General features: G+C 38.0%; 2 protein-coding genes across 7 annotated transcripts in view; one reads left to right on the top strand and one right to left on the bottom strand.

The window, feature by feature from the left end:
• Positions 1-25,475, top strand: part of INPP4B (inositol polyphosphate-4-phosphatase type II B) — a 746,563-nt gene that overhangs the window by 435,296 nt on the left and 285,792 nt on the right. The window lies entirely within an intron of this gene.
• Positions 4,675-9,880, bottom strand: LOC130847980 (GTP-binding protein 10-like). Its single transcript, XM_057725756.1, has 3 exons — positions 9,763-9,880; positions 7,458-7,548; positions 4,675-5,632 (listed from the first exon to the last, which is right to left on the bottom strand). The coding sequence occupies exons 1-3, from the start codon at positions 9,878-9,880 to the stop codon at positions 4,792-4,794; spliced, it is 1,050 nt and encodes a 349-aa protein (XP_057581739.1). The 3' UTR covers positions 4,675-4,791.

Genomic DNA, 25,475 nt, shown 5'->3' with positions numbered 1-25,475 from the left:
TTCAAGCAATTACTTGGGTGGTTTGAGCAATTAATTTCTTTGCATGCCTAGATCATGTGCCTTTTGACTTATGGGTAGTATCTTTCACCACTCTGTAGTCTCACCGTCTCTCCGATTATGTGGCTTTTGACTGAACAAATAAGTACGTACAACTTTTTTTTTTTCCAGAAATGGTTACATGCTGTATAGGCATCAGTTATTATTATACTGAACATAAAGGAAAATACATTAATTCTTAACATGATTCATTACATGATTGAGGGAATAGGAATGTCATCCAAAATTTTGAATAGTGGAAAAGAAGGAAATTATTACTTGATTTTGGAGACACTGATTTTAAGTTGATGGGGTACTATTGAAAACACCACAATTTAACTCAATGTGTGAAATAAGATACAGTACAGAGAAGAATCATCACTTGACACTAAACCATTTGTTATTATAATATGTGACTCTTATGGTGTTACTTGGAAGATGTATGAGAAATTCGCTGTCTTAATTCCGGAAACAAGGACAGATGACCTTTGTTTTAATGGGTTATTTTGTATTTGTAAGTTCCAGGGAATTGTGTGCTAAAGAAAGTTCACTCCTCCATCTTTAATCTGCTTGAATCAAGGTAGGAAAAATCATGCAATTATTAACCAGACAAGAACTACTGAGCTTTCATTTCTGGATGGAGATGGAAGTAATTAGGAGAAAAAAGGATGTAATGGAGTCAAACTAGACCTCCCTTCACGACTACATATATGCGTACATACATACATATAAATGAAATAATCTAAAATGTTAATCAATAAAAAGATATAGAACATTCATCCTAGAGAAGTAAATTAGAAGCATTCCAAATGTAGATAATTCTATTTTTAATAAAAACTTTATATCCCTTCATGGGTTCTCGTGTGATACAAGTATAAATTAATAGTATTTATTGAGACCTAGACCAGGGACTTGGTAAAAGCATGGTACAAACAGAATTTTCTCACAAAATTCAGAAGATTCAAAAGAAAAGATTGGTTGAGGAAAGCTATTAGTTATCCAATCAGCATTTTCCCTGGGAGAAAACATAAAAATGAGAATCCTTGCGTTAAAAAGTGTGTGGTTAGTTTATTTCCAAAGTATTTTTTAGTTTAATTCACATTTGCTGAATCCATACCTCTGTACTTCTCTGAATAAGGAACTCCAGCTAGTCCATCAATACTTTTCACATAACATGGTTCTGAATGACAACCTACCCCAACATAGGGGTGCTATAAGGATTGAGGGTGCTATCTATCCATTAGGGAAAACGCAACAAAAGAGATGTTTTACCCCTAATTTTCTTATCTGGTCCCAGGGAATATTCTTTTTGTTTCTAAATATACTTATATAGTATCTATTACCAGTGTTAATTATTGGCTTCTTCACAGGTCTTTATGAAATTGTACTGAACTAATTATTAGACCTTGCTAATTATGAAGACTTCCAATGTAACTGGCCAGTCAGTTTTGAATTTTGTATTTTTATGATGATTTCTATTTGATGAATGACCTAAAAGGTAGAAATTTGTCTTATTTTCATGCACCTCGATTACAATTAAGAGCCAATATTTGTAACCAATACTAAGGTATTGGAGTATAGTAATTATGTTTTTGAATCTCCCTTTTATGTTCTTTGACATACACACATTATCGCTAGAGAATCAAGCTTCATGACATCTACTGATGCAGCCAAACAGCTAGCATGACCAGAATGCTCACAAGATTCCGGGCAGGGTATCCTGCTTTCCTTGCTTCTGTGAGGTAGAGGTGCAGTTCAGAGGAAAGTCCTAATATGCTCACTTAACTGAGGTAAGGATCTCCGTGCTGAATTAGGAAAAAGAACATGCCTCTTGTACCAAAGAAGTTTAGATCTTTGTATCCTGTTCCAAGTAGCTTCAGGCAAAAGAAAGCTTATGTTGTTTGGCTCTTCCTTCCTCTTTCTTTTTCTTTCTTTCTCTCTTTCTTTCTTTCTTTCTTTCTTTCTTTCTTTCTTTCTTTCTTTCTCTCTTTCTCTCTCTCTCTCTTTCTCTCTTTCTTTCTCTCTCTCTCTCTCTCTTTCTTTCTTTCTTTCTTTCTTTCTTTCTTTCTTTCCTTCTTTCTTTCTTTCGGCTGCATTGAGTCTTCGTTGCTGTGCGCGGGCTTTCTCTAGTAGCAGCGAGTTGGGGCTACTCTTCATTGTGGTGCTCAGGCTTCTCAGTGAGGTGTCCTCTCTTGTTGCAGAGCACAGGCTCTAGGTACACAGGCTTCAGTAGTTGTGACACTTGGGCTCAGTAGTTGTGGCACACGGGCTTTGTTGCTCCGCGGCATGTGGGATCTTCCCAGCCCAGGGCTCGAACCCATGTCCCCTGCATTGGCAGGCAGATTCTTAACCTCTGTGCCACCAGGGAAGTCCCCAAGTTATGCAGTTCTTTTAATATTGGCAGATCAGATCTAGGACCATGTTGATCTAGGTAGTCTGTAAGTATTATCATCTGCTCCCTTTAGGCAGGGAGGTAGTATCAAGACTTTTCTTTGGTTGTAACTTCTTTCCCACTCCTGGTTTCAGGACTTAATGGAAGCTCGGGTTCTTGATGTCTCATTGCAGAAAGAATTCTGTGAGAGACAAAGTGATAGGTAGGAAGTGGATTTATTTAGAGAGAAACACACTCCACAGACAAAGTGTGGGCCATCTCAGAAGGTGAGAAAGGCCGGCACTCGTTTCTTTAATTTACTATTAGTCATGTGGACTCTAAATGTCAGCTTGTCAGATGCTTAGAGAACTGCAGTTTTAATACATTCTTTGAAATCTCTTAAGTTTTTCTGTATTTACTGCTATATCTCATTTCATTGTCAAAACAGGTTTTTGACACCTCAAACTATTAGTTGAGAAAGTCTGGCATACTCTTCTAAATTCTGTATTAACAGAGGAGGGGATTATTTTGTTTACCATGCCTCTTCCACCCCACAGCCGTTCTTCTCCACATTTCTCCATACTGCTCTGGCCTCTCCGATCTCAGGATTTGAGCCACTGTGAGGCCCTGCTGAAGATCAGGGCATGAGGGAAAGAGAATCAGACAGCGTACAGCCCTCAATCCCATCCCTAACCCTTGCTTGTGTTCTGAAATTGTCTGCTTCCCCCTCCTGCCACAGTTCCTGTCCAGTCCTGCAAAATCATTTCTGGCTCCATCTCTCAGCAGGTACCCAGCAAATGAGGTTCCTCCCTTCACCCTTCCCACCACCGGTATTGAGGACCAGCAGCTGTGGCTACATTCCCTGGTGCTTCCCTGGCCCTTCTTAGGTCCCTGACCCTCCTACGACTCTATAACAGTCCTTTTCTTTTTCTTTTTTTTTTTTTTTAGAATGATAGTGAAATTTTTATTGAATACTTACAGCCACATGTTAAGGCTTCACTTAGCCTTAAAATCCAAAACAATTCCTGACAGTTTAAAAGTAGCACTGAAGAATAATTTTTAGAAGCACATTAACTCGCTAATATTTTGTAAAACCAAAAAGAACAAAAAACAGAAAAACCTTGGAAAGGCTTATATAATGAACTCATTTTTCCTACAAGATATATGCACTAAAAAATTCTGCAAGAACAAGTGGTTTTCTCTGAGAACTGGACAACCTGATGCAGAAAGATGAGAACTTTTCTTTTTTTACTTTATATGCTTTTACACTGTTTAAATTTTATTTTATTTTTACAGTTAACATGTATATTTTATAATAAAATGCATTAAGAGAAAATGTCTACTGTGTATTTTTAAAAGTCAGGCAGAAATTTAGAAATTATAATCTCCTGAGAATATACTGATGATTGATAATGTTGTTTAATATTGTACTTCCTATTTATTCTCTTTACTAAAATATGAAACTAGACAGTGAAACAGACTAGGATGAAAGAAAATGAGACATACATCAGTGTGTTCCAAAGCAAGTAAAAAATACTCTTATACTTAAGAAAGAAAAATTTCCAAAAGCTGAAATCACAAAGGTCTATCTGCTGATTATCAGTGATCTTCACTGAATATGTTCAAATTTAGGGTTTTGGGGTTTTCCAAAAAACAGAACTATTATATATTTAGTAGAACCAGGTACATGACAGACTCAGAAGCAAACAAAACCTAGTTGCTTATAAGGAATCCTTTTATATATATATATATAAATTTATTTATTTACTCATTGGCTGCGTTGGGTCTTCGTTGCTGCACAGGGGCTTTCTCTAGTTGCTGAGAGTGGGGACTACTCTTCATTGTGGTACACGGGCTCCTCATTGTAGTGGCTTCTCTTGTTGCAGAGCACGGGCTCTAAGTGTGTGGGCTTCAATAGTTGTGGCACCCAGGCTCAACAGTTGTGGCTTATGGGCTCTAGAGTGCAGGCTTGATAGTTGTGGCACATGGGCTTAGTTGCTCTGTGGCACATGGAATCTTCCCAGAGCAGGGCTCGAACCCGTGTCCCCTGCATTGGCAGGTGGATTCTTAACCACTGCACCACCTAGGAAGTCCAGGAATCCTTTTATATAATTAAAAAAAAATGATCTCAATAGAGACATATGTACAGGAATATTATAGGACTTCATGATAGGTGGATTGGCCATAAAGTTACAAACTGTCATTTTTAACCCTCAGTTACTTTTTTACTGTTGACAGACAGACGTAACTACAAAACATCTTTAAAAAAATATGTTTCTTGAATGACAGCATATATGCCAGATGAGTAACAACTAACCTTCTAAAAAATATGTCTGTGAAAAAGCTTCCAAATGAACACAGTTTCAATATTACTTTTTATAGATTTAAGTTCTACCCATTCTGGGACTAGTCACAGCATTCTTTGATGGTGGCTCACTATAAGATATATGGGAAATATGTAAATTAAGCAACTGCTTCTTATGAAATGCATCATTTTCCTGGTCAGCATGTTCATCCAGAGATTTCCTTATACAGTTCTTTAATTCATTCATTCCTTCTCCAGTAACTGCAGAGATGGGGATGATGTGCTGGAACTCCACAGTCCTCTCTGGAATCATGTTTTTTTCAAATAAACGCAAAAAATCTTTAGGATTCTGGAGTTGGTTCATCAGTACTTGGAATTTATCTTGAGCATCTGGCAAGTCCATTTTATTAACTGCCAGCAGTGCAGGTTTTGGCTGAAGTTCCTCTCTGTACAACTCCAACTCTTTTGAAAGCAGTATTATGGTTTCAAAGGCAGTTCTGTATTGAGTTTGGGAAGAAAGCTGAAATCCATAAATATCAACAACAAAAAGTAGTTGTTTAATTATTTGTATATGCTTGAGGAATTTGTGACCCATTCCTTTGTTCATATGTGCTCCTTCTATTAAATCAGGAAGATCAGCTACTGATATCTGTTTGAAATCATTATACACAATTTTTCCAAGTTCAGGTTTTAATGTTGTAAATGCATAATCTGCAACTGCAGGTTTTGCATGAGAAATCCTACTTAGCAAAGACGATTTTCCAGCATTTGGGAATCCCACCAAGCCTATATCAGCTATAAGTTTTAGATCAAGGTGAATTACTCGTTTCTGGCCTTTCAATGGTAAGAAATTTGTAAGTAATTTACCACCAAGATCTCCTTCAGCTACCAAAATTCTAACAGTCCTTTTCTTTAATCCTCTTCAGTTAAACCGTTTTGATTATGCCATCTGTTTCTTCTTAGGCCCTGATTGTTGCAGCAAATATGACTTGCTTTAGACGGGAAATATCTTGTTTATTACACAGCCTTTTGCTGATGGCGAATCTTCAAACTTTAGGACATTTACATCTCTTCCACTCTTTCCTCCATATTGACTATGTCCTGTTTATCTTTGCCTTTCTAAGTCTGGATCAACTCTCAGCATATTGCATCCCTCATAGGATGCTTTAAGGAAATCTTTGTTCAGTTGAACTGACATGAATTCACACTGAATTCTCTTATTTTCATTGCATCGGACACCATGAGCAATAGTGCTGAAACATACTTAGATTATTGAGTGACAAGTTGCCTACCTAACCCCTAAAATGGTCATTTGTATAATCATGTTGCATTTTATGTCTCCTTTTTTATAGATGTGATTTACTTTAATTATTCTCATGCAGAAACTTAATGTCTTTTAAATTAAAAATAGCTGCCTCTAATAATATTTTATTAGAACCATTTATTCTTTCATATTTTATGCACAGTTATGGTTGTCATTTTACAATGTGGGAAAACACTTTTTAGAATTATTGTTGAATTAAGGTAATGATAGGGTCAATTTATATAATCAGGACGTAGGGTCAAATGGAATTAAGTGAGGAAAATATTTGATTATTTGGACCAGTATTAGTAATTTGGAGAAGAAAACTATTGTAAAACTTTCATGTTTTTTAAAAATAGTGATGTATGATCTATAATGATGCTTTGTGGTTTTATGCCTCACTGAATCTTGGCTGCTTTAGCAAGGCGCATGCATTATAATGAGCTGCTGTGTGAAATGACTAATGTTGTGAATACACATTGCATTTAATTGATGTAGCCACATGTCTGAAATAAATGCTTCTTGTAGTGTCAAGTGTAAACATCTCTAGGTTCTTCAGTGTGCGCTGCCCACATCTGAGTGTAAAAGCAGGAATCTGAAAACTGCAGGTTCTGCTGAGAGAGAAGGCTACGGATGTTCGCTTCTTTTTATTTCTTCTTCTGCCTATTACTTATGGGTTGTTTTTATTCCAGTAAATCATGTCTGTAGAGAAGCATAAATAATATTCTCCTTTCACTGCTAAAGCCTCCATGGTCTCCGTTGAGTTTTGCATCTGTGCGTTTCTAGTTTATGGAGAAGGCCCAGCTCAGTGGGGAACACACAAGAAATGGTTTTATTTTTCACCAGTCTTTGCTCCCCTATTGTGTTTTGTCAAATTCCCCTTCCCAGCTGGGTAGCAGATTCCTTAACGACGTCCTAGGTGGATGCCTTAACTTTCAAGTCATTTCCCATTACTCAAATTCCATCCACTGGAAAATTACAATCTCATTTCTTTTACAAAACTTTCCCTTCCAACATCATGGACCAGGCTCCAGCCCTTTGACGCATGGGGAGGGCTGTGACTTGCTTGTCCACTCCTCCTACCCCTCCTTCACCTGCAAGCCCAGGGCAGGATTGGTTGGCCAGCCTTTAGACACTTTCTTCCTCTCATTTTCCTTGTGTGTTCAGGTGGGGAGAAAGATAAAAGGAAAAAGACCAGTTGTCCCTTAGGACTGGAGCTGTTGTAATCTTCCCTTGGTCTGTTAATACTGCTTCCTAAACTATGGCTGGTCTTGGTATTGCATAGCTGGCTGTCTCCTGAGGTGGGGAGTGGAGGGTGTGCGTGAGTTCCTTGAAGTTCTCTGGCGGGGGGGGGGGGGGGGGGGGGCCGTCCCTTCTGCACAGGCTCCTGAGCCTGATCCTATTCATGTACCCCGTAGCCTCTTGCTGCTTGGGGGTCTCACCTGGCTAGCAGTCCTTTTGTGTGGGTTGCTGGTATGGTGGTTCCAGTACAGCTCTTTTCCAGGATGTCTACTTGTCCATAGGAACCAAGTACTGGAAGTAGAAGCTATGACACCGAAATCATCTCCTTCCGCCTTTGATCTTTTGTCAGTTCCTTTTTGCTTTGCTTAGGTAGATACAGGGAAGATCAGGATACCCTGCAGTAAGGGAAACCAGTGAGGTGCTAGAATCTCAATCTCTAGTACAGATTCTCTCTGATCCGTCTTATTTAGTTTGTTTGATGAGGGAAGATTTTACTTCTCATTAAGTCAAGAATCCATGACTCTGGACGGCCTCTTCCCTTTCTCCTTTCCCAGTTTTTTAGTGGACAAGAGAGGGAAGTCAGGAGGCTAGAGGGAGATATGGGGGTGGTAGGGCTGCTTCAGCTGTCTTAGAAAGCTCTGAAGATGAGAAGCCCTTATTGTTTGTAGTTCTCTTTAGAATATGAGTTACTTGTATTCTTTCCATTCTTAGAATTAAGCATTAATCACCAGTTTGGAGCAACAGGAAAGGTCCCATTTAAGATCTTATTACCTGTTCCCATATTCCTGTGGGCAGATGCTCCAGAGAGAGATGTTGGAAAGAACTATATCCCTTTTCTGGACTGTCTCCAACCTCTCCAACCTCACTCCCCATCCCCCACCACCTCACCTCAGGAGATTCTGTTACCCAGCTCAGTAGAAGGAGCCTAAGGGAAGGAAACAGGCACCGGGAGTCTGATCTCGGCAAAGCTCAGCAGCTCACTGGGACTGCACCCTTCCCTGCCTCCGAAAATCCATCTTGGAGAATGTAGATGGAACTACTGCCCCTACTTATCCTTCAGGTGTGTTGGAAGACAAATGAGATAATATCTGAAAACCCTTTGGAAGAAATGTGATGTGTAAATCTAGATGGCATTATATATGAGACACCACCTTCATCCTTCTCCCATCTGCCATCAGACGAGATGTCTTCGTGCTGTTCTAAATGTAACAAAAAGGTCCCCGCCCTCGTTGAGCTTTAACATCGTGGTTCTGTTTGGCTTTGAGCACTCACTGACTCTCATCTCTTTAGGCCAGTCGTGCCATCTCTTTACGTTTACTTCAATATCTAGAAAAATGTGCAGCAGACAGTGGTATTATTTACCCCTTAGAGGCACTGTGAGGGTCGAACACACAGGAGGTGAGAGTGAGACACGTATTTTGACATATATCTGAGTGTCTATGTGTGAATATATATATTATATAGCTCGATATAATTATATATAATATTTCCTTATACCTTTCCGTATGCACACATACGTGTCACGTATATCCCTTCCATTTACGTCAGTGACATGGCACAATTAAGGAACTTGCCTTGAAGGCAAGTTTCTTAAGTTGATATATACAAATGATATAGACAATTCACTGCAACTCATTTTTATAATATTTTAAAATTTGTTGCACATTCATGTGTATTCATGCGTGTGTTTACATATGCACATATGTGTAATTCTAGACTCTCTCCTGGGTTCCAGAATTGATTCTAAACTCTGTCTGTCTCTGTACCCTGCCTCTGGTTATGGTACTTGGGCTACAATGTAGGCAAAAGGCATTTAGAGGATAAAAGAACTACAGGGAGTTCATAGGCTTATCTGCATGTCTACATGAATTACTTCAACCTCTCACACATTCTGTAAGATATACTTGCTTCATTTTTCTCATTTTACCTTTTTGTGAAACAGCTAATCACCTGTGTTCTTACCCTCATAATTGATTTCTTTCTTTTATGTCTTTACTAATGTCCAGTTTTGATGTACGTAATTTTTTTTCTGGTCAAAGTCCCTTCTTTATTAAGGGTTGTCAAGCTGTACATGGTCCCCACCCCGTTCTGCTGTAAGTTGGGGCAGCACAGTTTGTTTTTTTTTAGATGTACCTAATTTTTAATTGTGTTAATTACTCCAACCTCCCCACCCCCAACCCACCCCCACTGAAGATTGTGATAGAATTTGTGCAGGATACCATATCCTGTTTCTTCTGTCTCTCTTCTTCCATCTCTATGTTGTGTGTCCTTGAATCAGCCTTACTAAAGCACAGTTACCCTTATTCCTTAGGCCAAACTTGGTCATCATTTGGTGTTGCCTCAAGGTAAGGTTTTATAAGAAGCAAACAAATTGGGATAATATATTTCTTTGCATCTTTTTTTTTTTTTTGAATGGGCTACATGTTGTTCTTCACACATGCTGCACTTTCTAGAAGTACCTTTGGATTTTTCTCTCTCTGACCTGTTTTTCTCCCACCGTCTTACCCTCATCAACTACCTCCATTGAGATAATACTCAACTTCATGGTCAGCTTAGACAGTCTCCTGCGATATCTTCCTAACGCTCCAGTCATTAGGGATTTCTCTCTTCTCCGGATTCCCATAGCATCGGTGCCACGTTTATATCGCCTGCTGCCCTTTATGGTTATCTGTGTATATGTTTTCTTTCACACTAAGTCTGTGTCTTTCTTAGGACCACGTTGTATTTACTTTTATATTTCCCACACCACCAACAAAATACCTTAAACAAACAAACAAACAAAAAGTAAGACAAATGTCTGTTGACATAATGGATTTATAATATAGTTCATACCATTGATACTCATAAAAGTAATTATTTTGTTCATTCTCTTGTCCACGAATATTTATCTCCTACTGTGAGAGGTGACAACATACAGCCATAAATCAGGCATAAATATTCATTACTGTCCCAGAACTTGCAGAGGCATCAGAGAGACACAAACAAACCAACAGATACAGAATATAATAACAAATTGTCATCAATGCTAAGAAGAAATAGGATTTTGAAAGATTGAGAAGAGGGAATTTAATTTTATGAGGTATCATTGAGGAAAGTGTCTTTGAGTAGATGATATTCAGTTGGAAATTTGAAGGAAGTCCCTCAGCATATATATCTATTTACATCTCATGGACTGAAATTTGGTGGCAAATCTAACTACAGGGAAAGTTGGGAAAATTGACAATTCTAATAAAATTGGGATTCTGGCAGTAAGGAAGAAATGACAAATTAACAAGAAGTGGGCCAAATAGGTAGGTGCCTGTCCCTCTGCCAAAACTATTTAGGCTGGGGATAGGGATAGGATCAGCTCATATTTTAGTTTAATTTTATCTGATTTAGGAAACCGCTGACTGGCTTTAAGTAGAGAAGAGACATAATTCTTTTTTTTTTCTCTCAAAAATGTTTTATTGAGATATAATTGACATACAATAAACTGCATATATTTAAAGTGTGCAATTTGATTTTTTTTCATATTAGTCATCTGTTTTATACATATTAATGTATATATGCCAATCTCAGTCTCCTAATTCATCCCACCCCAACCCCCCTCCTTTCCCCCTTTGGTGTCCATATGTTTATTCTCTACATCTGTGTCTCTATTTCTGCTTTGCAAACCGGTTGATCTGTACCATTTTTCTAGATTCCACATATATCCGTTAATATACGATATTTATTTTTCTCTTTCTGACTTACTTCAATCTGCACGACAGTCTCTAGGTCCATCCATGTCTCCACAAATGACCCAGAGAAAACCATAATTCAAAAAGACATGTGCACCCCAGTGTTCATTGCAGCACTATTTACAATAGCCAGACCCCAGAAGCAACCTAAATGTCCATCAACAGATGAATGGATAAAGAAGATGTGACACATATATACAATGGAATATTACTCAACCGTAAAAAGGAACGAAATTGGGTCATTTTTAGAGAAGAGACATAATTCTATTTGTATTTTTAAGTGGTTACACTAGCTAATATGTGGAATATGAACTTAAAGGGGTTAGTGGCTGGACCAGCATACTGGCAGTGAAATGGAGGGAAGAGGTTGGACTTTAGACATACTTAGGAGCCAAAAGCAACTAGACTTGGTGAACAATAGGATAAAGTAGTTGAGATAGAAAGAAAGCATCAAGGATGGTGCCCAAATGATGTACACAAAACAGGGCACTCACACAAACTACGTCAAATAACAACTACATCTCTATATAAATATTTACAGTTGGTGCCAACTCAACTGCTACAAGGAGAGTACTAATACAGATTTTGAGTCACTTTGGTAGATTTTTCAAACTATTTGCATGGCTACTGGAATTCACTTTTTCTACGTTATGTTTTATAAATGGTAATCACTTTTTTCGGTGAGCTTACATAATTAAAAGGCATTCCATCTTTGTAGTCACCATAGTCATCATCTTCAACATTATCTAAAATTATGTTTTCCTTTCCTGCAGTGTGTAGATCTCTGACCTGGATTCTGGGGGATTTGCAGAATTAACAGAGACATGATCCCATCCCTGAAATGACCTAAATTCTGCTCAGCCTACAGAGAGATTTTAGCATTAATTATTTTCAGTGTATCTGTAACTACACGTGGCTTTGTAATATGAAGTAGTCCTTGAAAGTAAAAGTGTCTGAGATATATTTTCAGGGTACCTTTCAGTGAATTTCTCAGGTTTCAAATACGTATCCTTTTGTGGTGATGACCTTTTAACACCTTGACTGTTGACATCTTTCTATCCAGCACAAAAGAGTGGATGGTTTTAATGACCAGTTGCTTCTCAGGGACAAAGTACTGAATGTTGTTAAAAAGCATAAGTGAGCAAATTTTATAATTTGACCCTGTTTTAATGTCTTCTGGGTTGGCTACTCATTTGCCCTTTGGAATTATTCATCTTAATGACTGACATGTGTATAATATGTTTATAATAACATTAGGGTCAGAATTCATATATGTGTTAACAAAAATCTGATCTCACAATCTATGATGGGTCCATTTTATGGTTAAAATTATCTCAAATAACATTTCCTTTGGTGTTTCTTTAAAATCTCTCTTATATATGAAATCGAACTCAAAAGGAAACATACAGTGACATTCTAGTATAATTTTTAAAGATTTGAAGTTCTCTCTACAATAAATACTAAGTAATAATAGTTATCACAAGTCCTATTTTATAAAGTGGGCACAAAAGCCAAACCTAGAGAAAATGGGATTAAAGTTCAGCATGACCGAATAAACTTTGACATGAAAAAGAATTTCCTGCCCAAAAAGGTTATTTTAACTCTGTAACAAGTTATTAAAGTGGGTTATGGGATTCCAAGAACCAGAAATCCTTGAAAAAATTGAATCAGAATAGCACAAAGCGTTACTCAAGTAGGCACAACCAAGATATTATTTTTTTAATTTATGTCTCTCAACATTATTTACTGATGATGGTGGCAAAAGGAGAGAATGATTATTTAATATATTATGGAAAACATACAGAATTTTTTATTTGATAAAAGGTTTAATCATTTTGGTATTTTTACTACTTTGTTTTTTCTTTGCTACAATCAATAGGAATAAAGGAATTTGGGTGGTGAAAATGGGAAGAATTATAGATGGTAAACATGCAAGAATACCTGTATGAAAGAACTGAAAAATGTAAACTGCTGAGAGTAATAATAATAAAACTTTTATTAGGCACTTAAGTTCTAGGCATTTATAATTTTTTTTGTTAAAGTTTAGTTAATTTACAATGCTGTGTTAATTTCTGCTGTACAGCAAAGTGACTCAGTTATGCATATATATATATACATTTTTATATTTTTTTCTTCATGACTTATCACAGGATACTGAGTATAATTCCCTGTGCTACACATTAGGACCTTATTGTTTATCCATTCTATATATTATAGTTTGCATCTGCTAACCCCAAACTCCCAATCCATCCCTCCCCCATTTGATTTTTTGCCCTATTTAATCTTTACAACAACAACAACATGAGAGTAGGTACTATTATCATGACTATTTTTACAGATGAGGGAAGCAAAGCATGGTTAGGTGAAGTGTGTAGCCCACATTTGCACAGCTAGTTGCTAGTGGAGCTGGTAGTTACCTAAGCAGTCTGATTCTACATCCTGTTCTTTCACAGTGTTCCTTACAGCCTCGTCAACAAAGGTAAGAAAGAGTCCTTTGGCTGGAATCTCAAAGGTTCTTTCCTGACACAGTGGACAGTATGATACATGAGTGTATACATGTGTGATGTGACAATGTCAGCTACAGCTACTAAGTGAAGCCCCTCAGAAAGCTAGTGACATCAAACTGGGATCTTTTCCTGAGGGATCCGATTTTTTCAATTCCAGCCAGACCAACCATTGCAGTCCATAGATCAGAATGGCCACTTAAATACAGATGTTATCTAGAAAGGCAAGATTACTTACTTGGAATAATCACTCCAACAAACAGGGGCTCTCAAGTACCTCTAAAATGAGATCCAGGAATTTAAACACTGCAAATTTGGCTGGATTTCAAAGACCAAAGGGCAGAGAAGTGATGTGAGTTGGTGCTGGAGTGGTGGATAAAGGCTGAACCATGCTCTACCTTGAAGGCTATGATAAGGATTTTTTTTTTCAACTTTTAGAACTTTTATTGAGATATAATTGACATACAATAAACTGCACATAAAGTGTACAATTTGATATTTTTTTCTTATTAGTAATGTACATACGGCAATCCCAATCTCTCAATTCATCCCACCCCAACCCCCCCCCCCACTCCCCGCTTTCCCTACTTGGTGTCCATATGTTTGTTCTCTACATATGTGTCTCTATTTCTGCCTTGGAAACCGGTTGATCTGTACCATTTTTCTAGATTCCACATATATGCATTAATATACAATATTTGTTTTTCTCTTTCTGACTCACTTCACTCTGTATGACAGTCTCTAGGTCCATCCATGTCTCTACAAATGTCCCAATGTCATTCCTTTTTGTGGTTGAGTATTATTCCATTGTATATATGTACCACATAAGATAAAGATTTAGGACTCTTTTCTAAGTACAATAGAAGCTCTTAAAGGAGCTCTTGGTTTTGATGAATAAATCATATTCTACATTTTCCAAGTTTATTCTGATTGCAGAATGAAGAATTATTGGAAGGAGGTACTAGTGGATGAAGGACGATCAGTTAGGGTACCTGGAAGAAATGGACTATGCTATTTATTGGCTGTACAAAAGGAAGAACAATCATAATGATTTCATATGTTTTGGAGGCAAATTTGAAACTGCTTAAATGGTAGTTTGATGAAAGAAGAGGTTTCAAGAATGGCCCCAAGTTTCTGAGGGTGTTCATAGACTCTTAAAATAAAAATCTTGTGAGTGGCAAAATAAATAAAGTGGTCTTCTCACCACCGCTGAGTTGAAACACAGCAGTTCTGTTTCTAGGTGTATACCTGAGACCTTTTTAAGTATACAGCTTCCCAGGCAGGCCATTAAAGAGCTTGGGTCCTGGAGCTATGTATTAGTAACCAGTGTTTTAGGTGGCATCATCTGAGAGGTTTAAAAATAACTGAGGTCTTGAGCCTACTGATTTTTTTTTAATAAATTTATTTATTTTATTGGCTGTGTTGGGTCTTTTTTTTTTTTTTTTTTTTCCTGTGCGCGGGCTTTCTTTTTAGTTGCGGTGAGTGGGGGCTACTCTTCGTTGTGGTGCGTGGGCTCCTCATTGCCGTGGCTTCTCCTGTTGCGGAGCACAGGCTCTAGGCGTGTGAGCTTCAGTAGTTGCAGTACGTGGGCTCAATAGTTGTGGCACATGGGCTTAGTTGCTCCGCGGCATGTGGGATCTTCCTGGGGCAGGGATCGAACCCGTGTCCCCTGCATTGGCAGGCGGATTCTCAGCCACTGCGCACCAGGGAAGCCCGAGCCCACTAATTCTAATTTAATTGGTCTGGGGTGCAGCCTGGGCATGAGCCGATTTTTAAAAGCTCCCAAGAAGATTCCACTATGCAGACAAATTTGAGAATCTTTGCTCTAGAACAGAGCTGCTTAGCCGGTGTTACCTGCACATAATTGTGCTGGAAATTGGGAAAGGTTTTCAATCTATAGAGATTTGATTTTTGTTGCCCTTGGGGTGGCTGCATGTGTTTGGTGAGGTAAAATGGCTGGTCTATTTTAATTTTCTCTGAGTAACATTTTCCCTTTACAGCAGTGCACCTATAAATATTATCATTTTCTAGGTCTGTCATGATGTAACACGAAATAACATGCATAGCCATAGAACAGGGCATCTGGATTTAAAACAAAAGAAAACAAAACAAAACTCTCCAGATAATTATAATGTTCAGACAGGGTTGCCATTCAGTCTCTTAAAATTTCTTTGCAATACTTTTTTTTGTGTTACTATAAAATTGCAAGAGATCTAAATGTCCATTCACATAAAATGACTAAATTGTATATTCACACTATTAGAGTAGTTTAAAATGAATGAACTCCTTATGTACGCTGTGAATAAAAACAAGACATTTTAAAATAAAAATTATTACCCAAGTGCCCATCAACTGATGATTGGTTTAAGAAGATGTGGTGTACATAAACAATGGATTATTACTCAGCCATAAAAAAGAACAAAATATTGCCATTGGCAGCAACATGGATGGACCTAGAGAATATTATGCTAGTGAAATAAGTCAGACAGAGAAAGACAAATACTATATGATATCAGCTATATGTGGGATCTAAAAAAATAATACAAATGAATCTATATACAAAACAGAAACATATTCACAGACATAGAAAACAAACTTATGGTTACCAAATGGGACAGATTTGGAGTATGGGGTTAACAGATACAAACTACTATACATAAAATAGATAAGCAACAAGGATTTATTGTGTAGCACAAAAAATTATACCCAATATCTTGTTATAACCTATAATGGAATATAATTTGCAAAAAAGTGAAAAATAAAAAAAATTTACAGTGCATACGTGTTTATGAAAAATGTAAAACACACATGAGAACAGTAACAACTAAATTCAGGACAGATATTATTTTCGGAATTGGAGAAAGAGAAACAAGATCAAGAAAAGACATACAAAATGCTTAATGTGTTTCTTTACATCTTTCTCTAAAAGTAGAACTAAAGCGAATATGGCAAAATGTTATGATTAGATTAATGGTAGTATATGGATTTTTTATACCATGTTTTATTATTCTCTGTAGTTGTCTATGTGTTTGAAGTTAATTACTGATTGGTTTAGAGGTCAGGGGATGAGAATTACTATAGACTAAAGCACAACATCATAAAATGCTAATGTCAGAACGGACCACAGAGTCATTTTAGTTATTACCCTTTTTATCTTCATGAATATAAGGGCTTTACTAGAGCGAGGTGAGGAAGGCTTTTCTCCATTACCCACAGGTCGCATTGTTTTTGAGACTTGTCTAGAGAGAAAGAGGAGGCTAGAATGCCTGGATGCACCCCCATCCCTGCTCCGATGAGAGAGGCGACGCATTGCATGCAACTCCAGTAACTCAGTAGCACCCTTTGTCCTCCCGGCTCCTCATCACTCCTACAGAGCCTGGTCTTCAGGATCCACAGCACTTCCATCCACTCCCTTTGTCAGTCCACCTGTCTCGATCCGCCTTCTCCTGTCTCCTTACTCAGCCAGAACCGCAGAATCGGTTTTCAAAAATGTCCTCAGCAAAGAATCTAGAGTACCCTAGCTTCTCTCACCATCTTCACTTGATTCATCCTGGTTTCCAGCTTGGAAGATTCCCATTGTTCAGTTCCTTTCATCTTCCTAGACTACTAAGTATGGCCGGAGAAATTTGCAAAATCATGCTGAGTTGATTCTCTTACAGAGTCATACATCTTATCTTCACTGCTCCTTCACTGCTGTTTATTTTTGTTCTCCTGCCCTGGTACTGCCCCGGTGCACTGATCATGGTGAGGTTTCTAGACTCATCAAGTGCCCTGACAAAACATAACATCGTTCTCCAGAAGCTAGACTCTAGCTAACTGAAAATACTGAGGCTATCCATGTTTTGCTCCCATTTTCTCCTCTTCATTTCAAACATTTATATAAGATTTATATTCCTTCCTTACTTGACCTCTGTCTCTAAGAAAAGTAGATCAGCCATCTCCTTACAAATGTAAACGGTGCATTAGTGCTCGATCTTTTTTCCTCAAATCCTGGACTTTAGTATTTTCGTGCGGTTTATCATAGTAATATCTAACCTCTCTTCATAACCATTCATTTCCTCTGCAATCAACTACATTCATTGCTGCCAGAATAATCTTCCTAAAAATACCACACTGGTTATTTTATTCCTGTAGCTCGTCATTGCCTTCTAAAGCAAGGTAAATTCTTTATAATCTGACTCTGAGCTACATTTATACTCATCTCATGACTTTTCTCTTTTTAGACCCTACATTCTTCAGAGATAGATCATTCACTTTTGTTTAATTAATACTCCCCTCTCTCTTCTACCTGGAATGCCTTCCTCTGTGCCTGTCAGTGTATAGTGCAAATATCGCCATCATTAGATCTCCTTATGTAATATCTTTCTCTTTTGAACTTGGATTGTAATTGGTACCTTCTCTCCTTCACTTTATCATTTTTTACATTGTAAACTAATTGTTTGAATAGTCCTATTTGTTTTGGTAACAGTCTTTAAAGTTCTGGAAGAATAAAACTGCATAGATTTTATTTTAGTAGCCCTATAGCGTCTACCAGAATATGTGGCATTTAAACAAAACATGTGCCTTATTGGATCATACTTTCCGTTTCTCTTGAGGTTAGGAAAGAACTCCATAGGAAGAGGAGTAATCAAGGCTGTCCTTAAAAAAAAAAGGTTTCTCTCCATGGAATTAATTGGCCTGTCTGAGGATCAAAGCCTTGACTTCATTAGCCCCATGTTCTGATGTACTGAGCTGCCTCACAAAGTTCGCGTGATGCACACTGCCTGCCTCAGATGCCTTAGTCTTGCCAGAAACTGGTAACTTGTGAATCTCCTTTGTGTTGTGATATAGAGAATCTCTGTGCCAAAAAATAATTGCTTTCTGCAGCTGAAAAGGTCATGACTCTTCATAGTAGATAAGAATATGTGATTAAAAATAAACTAACAAAATCTAGTTTAGTTTCTATCAAACTTGCCTGTCCCTCCTTCTGTCCCCACTGTTATGCCTGGGTGTTTAGTGGGTACCAGTAGACATTGTATAAAAGCATAGCAATGGCACAGTTTCTGTTTGTTAGAATTCAAAATAATGCATGATCTGAAAGCATGAATCAGTGACCCATCACGTCACCTTTGTACTTAAGGAGATATTCTATTGAAAACAAAGGAAATTAAATCTGCATGTTACTTAACTTCCGGACTTCTTTCTTCTGACTGGGTGTGGTACATTATATGTATACACACACACACACACACACACACACAAACACACATGCAGATTCTTTGCCGCTCCTCCAAAAAGAGGTGGAGTCTATTTTCCCACCCTTTGAGTCTGACCTATCTTTGTGATTTACTTTGACCTGCTAAATGCAGCAGAAATGACAAAATGGGACTTCTGAACCTCTGTTTCTATCGGCCTTATGACTTCTACTTTTGCCCGCTTGGGATACTTCCAGCATCATGTAAAAAATCCAGATGAAAGCTTTCATAGAGAGAGTGTCCTGGATGTTACGGTATTTCCAGCCATTCTAGCTGAGTCCCCAAGCCGTGAGGTCATTTAAAGCATCCAGCCACTGGCTGACTGGGTCACCCACCTTGTGTGAGGCCAGAGGAGGTGAACAAAACTGCCCGGTCTACTAATAGAATCACATAGAATGATACATCACTTGGGTTAAGTCACTACGTATTGAGCTGGTTGCTATGCAGAAAGAGGTAAGTGATACAGTAGACTTACTTAATAAACTTATGTGAATTAGGTGTATTAGCTTGATTCTGTAACTCTGGAGTGTGAGCAAGCAAAATTTCCTATTCACATGATAGTATCTAAGGTAAACCCCAAGTCAAGATCTTCCCAGTGAAGGATTGGACCTCTCTGAGATATAGTTTCCTACATGTGAAGTGAGAGCATTGCATTAAATGCATCTAGGATCTTTTTTGCTCTGTTTTCCAAAATGCCAGCTCATTTTGATAGTTGGATTCTTTGGAAGAATTAGAATTCATGATTCTAATGTTCTTCTTTGTTCTCTACCTGAATTGTTCTGGCCAATTTATTCCTTGAGCATCCACGACAGATAAAAGATACAAAATAGAAATGGGTGAGAGCTCCAAGTATATAGAGGGTCAGGACTCCTTCTCCTCTGCCTTTCCTGTGAAAATCTTGTGCCTTCTTCATATAGATAAGCTGTGCTCATCCAAACCTCTTGTGAATTGCCCCGTAATTGCAGACAGAAGAGCTGCTGGCACAGGCGGGAAGATGATTTATGTAAGAAGGCTGTGCACGTCACTGAATTTTTAGGTGTGAGAGTCAGTGTGCATGTTTGCTGAGCCCACGACCCAAGGCTCTAAGAAAAGTTTGTCACACACGATACCCAGTATGCTTGACTAAAGGCAGTTTTTGAGTTTGCCCTTGAGATTTGCGTGTTTTGGTTGATTTGGGCAGGGCTGCTGTGTTCCAGGTGTCTTCAGCCCACTGGTCCCATACAGTTGACATGGGTTCTGTGTGCTCACTGGTTGCTTTGGGTTTTGGTCTGTGATCCCGAGTGGCATTACGTCAAGGAAATCACGCAGTGGAGAAATGACTTACACTGCCCATAGTCGTCGAACATAATTGCTCTTAGCATTGGAAAGAAATTGTTGAAGATAAAATGCAAAGAATATTGGAGCCAGAAGGCACTTTAGGAAACATTAAGTGAGGAAAGTGGAACTCATAGAGCAAAGGGATATGCCCAGAGTCACAAAACTAGTTAACGGCATTCTGTGTGGTTTAAAAATAAACACTCTATACTATTGCTGCATACTGTTAGAAATCAGAGGAAGATCTAGGGTGCTGTGATATTATGACCAGTACATCAGGAATGCCAAATATTCCTTTGCACAATATTTGTCCCCCAAAACATGGACATGGATGGCTGGGCAAAGGCAGTAATCAGATAATCCTGATTGTACTTGAATATGCATATGTGTGTATACATTGTGGGTGTGTATGTGTATAGATATTTATATCTGTTACTACCTATATAGACACAAAAAGAGAGACAGGAGTTTGTCAAGGCAGTGATTTAGCTTGTTTGCCACATAGAAGAAATAAATAACATTAAGAGAGAAGTAATCTCTTATGCTGACTTTTAACCCTCTGAAAGCTCCACTCCTACAAGACATGATGCAATCAGTGTCCTGGACTCTGACCAGCCAGATCATTCTCTCTTAGTAAAATGGAGATTTCTCTTTTTTCCCCTAACTTAGCCTTTAGGAAAATTAAGGCGAAGAGCCTGGAGTTCCCCCTAGAGGCTAACATTTATACACTCAACTTTAAAAGCACTGTATTGTAGGGATCCCCATGTGCTTTCAGTCTTGACAATTCCCTAATGAATATATCAGCATGATCTCTATTCATTACCTTTACAGGTGTTAACAAGATGAAGGTAGAATATCCATGGTTGTATCTCATGAGTTAAAAGTTGGAGTCATAGACATGGTTTCTTTTATGATGGACATCTAAAAAAATACATTAGATGACCTCCCCTTTCAACATCTGTTGGGTGGTTGCCTGTTTGGGTTCTTTGATCCAAAGTATCAGATAATCTCCAAAGTCAGGTTGAATAGGGGTGTAGTTATCTGAGCAGTGAGCTGGGAAATGCCACCCTCTATTGCTAAACTACTCTCTTCATAGCCGAAGAGGCCACTTGTCATCAACTAAAGTCCCTGGGGACCATTTGGCACATCACTGGTAGGATGCTGCCTCTCACACAGCAGGCTGTTTCCAACAACAAGCAGAGGAAATCAGATGCTATCATTCAACATTAGTTTCTCAGTTGCAAATTCCGATCATGTTGGGACTATAAAAATAGGGGGGCTGCTCTTTCATAAATGTTTAATTAATAGACAGTGATTAAGAGAGATGGGAGGTTTTCTTTTGTTTTCTCATTCCTTACTTTGCTCTCTGTTAGTGATGTGTCATAAGCCACCAAAAGGGAGCTGAAGTCCCATCCTACTAAGTTAGCAGGAGAATTTGTTAATTTCCTGGTGAAACATAGGGACATATGGCTTGGGAATATTTTCTAGTGCAGAAAAGTAATATCAGGAGTTCCCTGGTGGTCCGGCAGTTAGGACTTGGCACTTTCACTGTTGTGGCCTGGGTTCAATCCCTGGTAGGGAACTGAAATCCCATAAGCCGTGTGGTGTGGCCAAAAAAAAAAAAAAGTAATATCTGTATTTATCTGTCTCTGTATATATACTTTAAGAATAAAAGTTTCATTTTCATATTGTTCAGGATATGTGTAGCATAGGTATTGCGGATGTGATTGTACTTTTAATCTATTGTTTTTCTGTGTTTCAGTCCTGAGGATCTAGAAAGAAATGAGGGAGGAGGAATAAAATTTGGTGTGTTTGCTTTCATGGCTTCTGTTTTCACTCTTTTTGCTGTTGTCTTAATGCTGCCAGTTGTGGAAGAAGGCCATTTGGGAAGCATTTGTGGTGCCTTCTTCAACGTGATTAGCCTTTACTGCCAGGGCCTCCAGTTGTATGGTGAAGGAATTCCTGTAATTTACAGGAACTCAAAGCAGCCTTTGGAAACACATGCACTGAGCAGACAGGAGGGAAAAAACACACTATTTGGCCAAAAAAAGTAAGGAAATCCATGTCTACAAAAGCTTGCTGAATATCCCATCAGGAAATATTCATTACTGTCATTTTAAATAGCAGCTTCCAGGATCTGTTTTCATATTTATAGACTACCTGGCAGCAAGCAAATGCAATCCTGAAAGCTACGTTTTATTTTGTATCTTGCGTTTGCTTTTTAAATTCCACTTTAAAACTGTATAGGAAAGAATGAGCTCACAAGTGTGGTTTTGACATTCTTCAGTGGCCTCAAATGGCATGGATCTTGACTGTTTCTTACACTACAGGAGTAAGAATACATTTTCATTCAAACTCTCAAAACTATTAGAATGGATTGACATTGAAGAACTTTCATGTAAAAATTAACTTAGGGCTTTGTCCAAAAGATCTGACTTTAAATAGCCATGTTCATCTGGGCCACCTTAGATATTTTTACCTATGGTTTTTTTATTGCATGTGTGGAGTACCAAGGAGAAGTACTTTATTCAGTTTACACATAGAAGCAGTTTCTGTGAAAATAGTGCCAAGATTGGAGCTCAGATCCCAGGTGTTTCTTTCCCAGGGTTAAAATATTACTTTGTGGACATTTGTGAAATGGGGACAGTAAGGCTTGCTGTAACTGCCCCCATAGGGCTGTTGCATCGATCAGGGCTCAGTCAGGAGACAGAAACCACACCAGTTATTTGAACACAAACAGTGAATATAAGTAATTAAGTAGGCGTAATATATTTTTTTAAGAGTAGGCATAATATTTTGAATGAGATAAGATTATCCCAAAGATGGCAACTACTAGAGGTGGCTATTGCCTCTAGACCTGCAGGAACGAAGGGAAGAGTTTGGAATGATTAAAACTTTAAAACTTAGAATCTTGGAGGAAAGGACCAATGAAGCTAAAATGTATTGATGTTGATGAACTTGGGCAAAAAGCCTTGTAGCCTGAGCCCCGCTCTGCAGAGGCCAGGCTAGTGGGGGTATCTCTGAGAAGGGTACAGTTGGGCTGCAGATGTTGAAAGTATTGCAAGCTGGTTTTGGCTTGTGCTACAGCAAAGAACAGCTGGTCCTGGGGTGCAGAAGTAGAGCTAGGTCGATGCTCTTAGGAGTAGCAGAAAGATCGCCAGCAGGAAGGAGTATGTTTCTTCCTCCTCCAGTCTTCTCAGACTCCATCTAGTATGTACTCCTTGGTATAAAGGCTAACGGAGAGCCAGTTGGGAAAGCAGTAATAGGCTTGTGTGATAGTCTCAGCATCATAAGGCAGAGTGTAGAGAATGGATTTGGAGCTGAGATTAATTATGGCACAATTGTATGTAAAACTGCTTTGAAAATTAAGGTACAGATATGGGTTATAATTTTGCAATGTAAAGGTAGACTTGTATAATCATTAACATTTTAGCTCTTTTAAATTTTGAAAAATAATAGTGCCTTAAATATTCTTCAGTGACTTCCGTGTTGTTCAAATATCTTACCAATAACAGGGTACTTAATATTTACACCACAATGGCCCTCTTATGATTAAGACTCAATGGCTTATGAATAATATGCTTATTCTACTCTAATAAAGTGTGCTTTAGAAAATTAATGCAGAATGAGGTAAACCTAGGGTAAGGGGAAGTGGGGTAAGAATTGGAATTATGTTAGTATTGGTGATGTGTAAGAGAAGCTGATTTTGTTTTGCCAAAGAAAACACTTGGAAGAATGGTCACCAAGAAGGACGATGTTGAATGCTGTTTGATATGTGCTCTGTTTTATTTTCACGTTGTCTTAGAGAAATGGCAATTGAAACATGGATATCAATTATTGATCACACAGTATAACAACGATGATTCCGCTTTTTTCTTTTTGCTTAAATAAAGCGAGGGCATGCCTTATGTTCTTGACATATCCCTAAAAACTTAAGAGAAAGGCTAAGAGAATAGACTGTTCATTTTTTTTAATGTTTTAAATTGAAGTATAGTTGATTTATAGTGTTGTGTTAGTTTCTTGTGTACAACAAAGTGATTCAGCTGTACATATATGTATTCTTTTTCATATTTTCCATTATGGTTTATTAGAGGGTATTGAATATAGTTTCCTTTGCTATACAGTGGGACCTTGTTGTTTATCTATTTTATATATAGCAGTTTGTATCTGCTAATCCCAAACTCCTAATTCACCCCTCCTCTACCCCCTTTCCCCTTTGATAATCATAAATTTGTTTCTATGTCTATGAGTCTGTTTCTGTTTTGTAAAGGAGTTTATTTGTATCATACTTTAGGTTCCACATATAAGTGATATCACATGGTATTTGTCTTTCTTTTTCTGACTTAATTCACTTAGAATGATCATCTCCAGGTCCATCCATGGTTCTGCAGATGGCATTATTTCATTCTCTTTTATGGCTGAGTAGTATTCCATTGTATAAATTTACCACACCTTTATCCATGCCTTTTTTTATTGAAATATAATTGATTTATACTGTGCCAATCTCTGCTGTACAACAAAGTGACTCAATTATATACATACAGACATTATTTTCTCGTATTCTTTTCCATTATGGTTTGTCACAGGATATTGAATATAGTTCCTTGTGCTTTATAGTAGGACCTTGTTGTTTATCCATCCTATATATAATAGTCTGTTCTCTATGTCTGTGAGTCTGTTTCTGTTTCATAGATAGGTTCATTTGTGCCATAGTTTAGATTCCATATGTATGTGATATCGTATGGTATTTGTCTTTCTCTTTCTGACTTACTTCACTTAGTATGATAATCTTTAGTTGCATCCATCTTGCTGCAAATGGCATTATTTTGTTCTTTATTATGACTGAGTAGTATTCCATTGTATATATGTACCACCTCGTCTTTATCCTTTCATCTGTCAAGGGACAATTAGGTTGCTTCCCTGTCTTGGGTATAGTAGATAGTGCTGCTGTGAACACTGGGGTGCGTGTATCTTTTTGAATTAGAATTTTCTCCAAATATAAACCCCGGAGTGGGATTGCAGGATCATATGGTAACTATTTTTAGTTTTTTGAGGAACCTCCGTACTGTTTTCCATAGTTGCTGCACCAATTTACATTCCCACCAACAGTGCTGGAGGGTTCCCTTTTCTGTACACAGAGAGCAGACTGTTTTTTTTTTTTTTTTTTTTTTTTTTTTTTTTTTTTTTTTTGGCACACGGGCTTAGTTGCTCCGCGGCATGTGGGATCTTCCTGGAGCTGGGATCGAACCCGTGACCTCTGCATTGGCAGGCAGATTCTTAACCACTGCGCCACCTAGGAAGCCCGAGAGCAGACTGTTTTTAACAGTGGAAAACAACTTACAACCCAAGTTCTTCACCCTCACATCTCACAATAATTTTCTTTCTATGGCTTATTGTATCTGAGAGCATAAGAAACAGCTTTGATTATGGTGATAACGGTCTGTGTC

Source organism: Hippopotamus amphibius, chromosome 3, assembly GCF_030028045.1.
Source record: "Hippopotamus amphibius kiboko isolate mHipAmp2 chromosome 3, mHipAmp2.hap2, whole genome shotgun sequence".
NCBI classification, from domain to species: Eukaryota; Metazoa; Chordata; class Mammalia; order Artiodactyla; family Hippopotamidae; genus Hippopotamus; species Hippopotamus amphibius.
The sequence above is the reverse complement of the archived record's forward strand: the minus strand, read 5'-3'. Positions and strand labels throughout refer to the sequence as shown.

Coding starts and splice junctions, on each gene's coding strand:
- LOC130847980 (XM_057725756.1), bottom strand. CDS start 9,880: ATGGGAATCCGGAGAAGAGAGAAATCCCTAATGACTGGAGCGTTAGGA. Junction 7,549..9,762: donor AATGGAGGTAGTTGATGAGG/GTAAGACGGTGG, acceptor TTCTACTTCCAG/TACTTGGTTCCTATGGACAA. Junction 5,633..7,457: donor ACAAAAGGACTGCTAGCCAG/GTGAGACCCCCA, acceptor GTTTAACTGAAG/AGGATTAAAGAAAAGGACTG.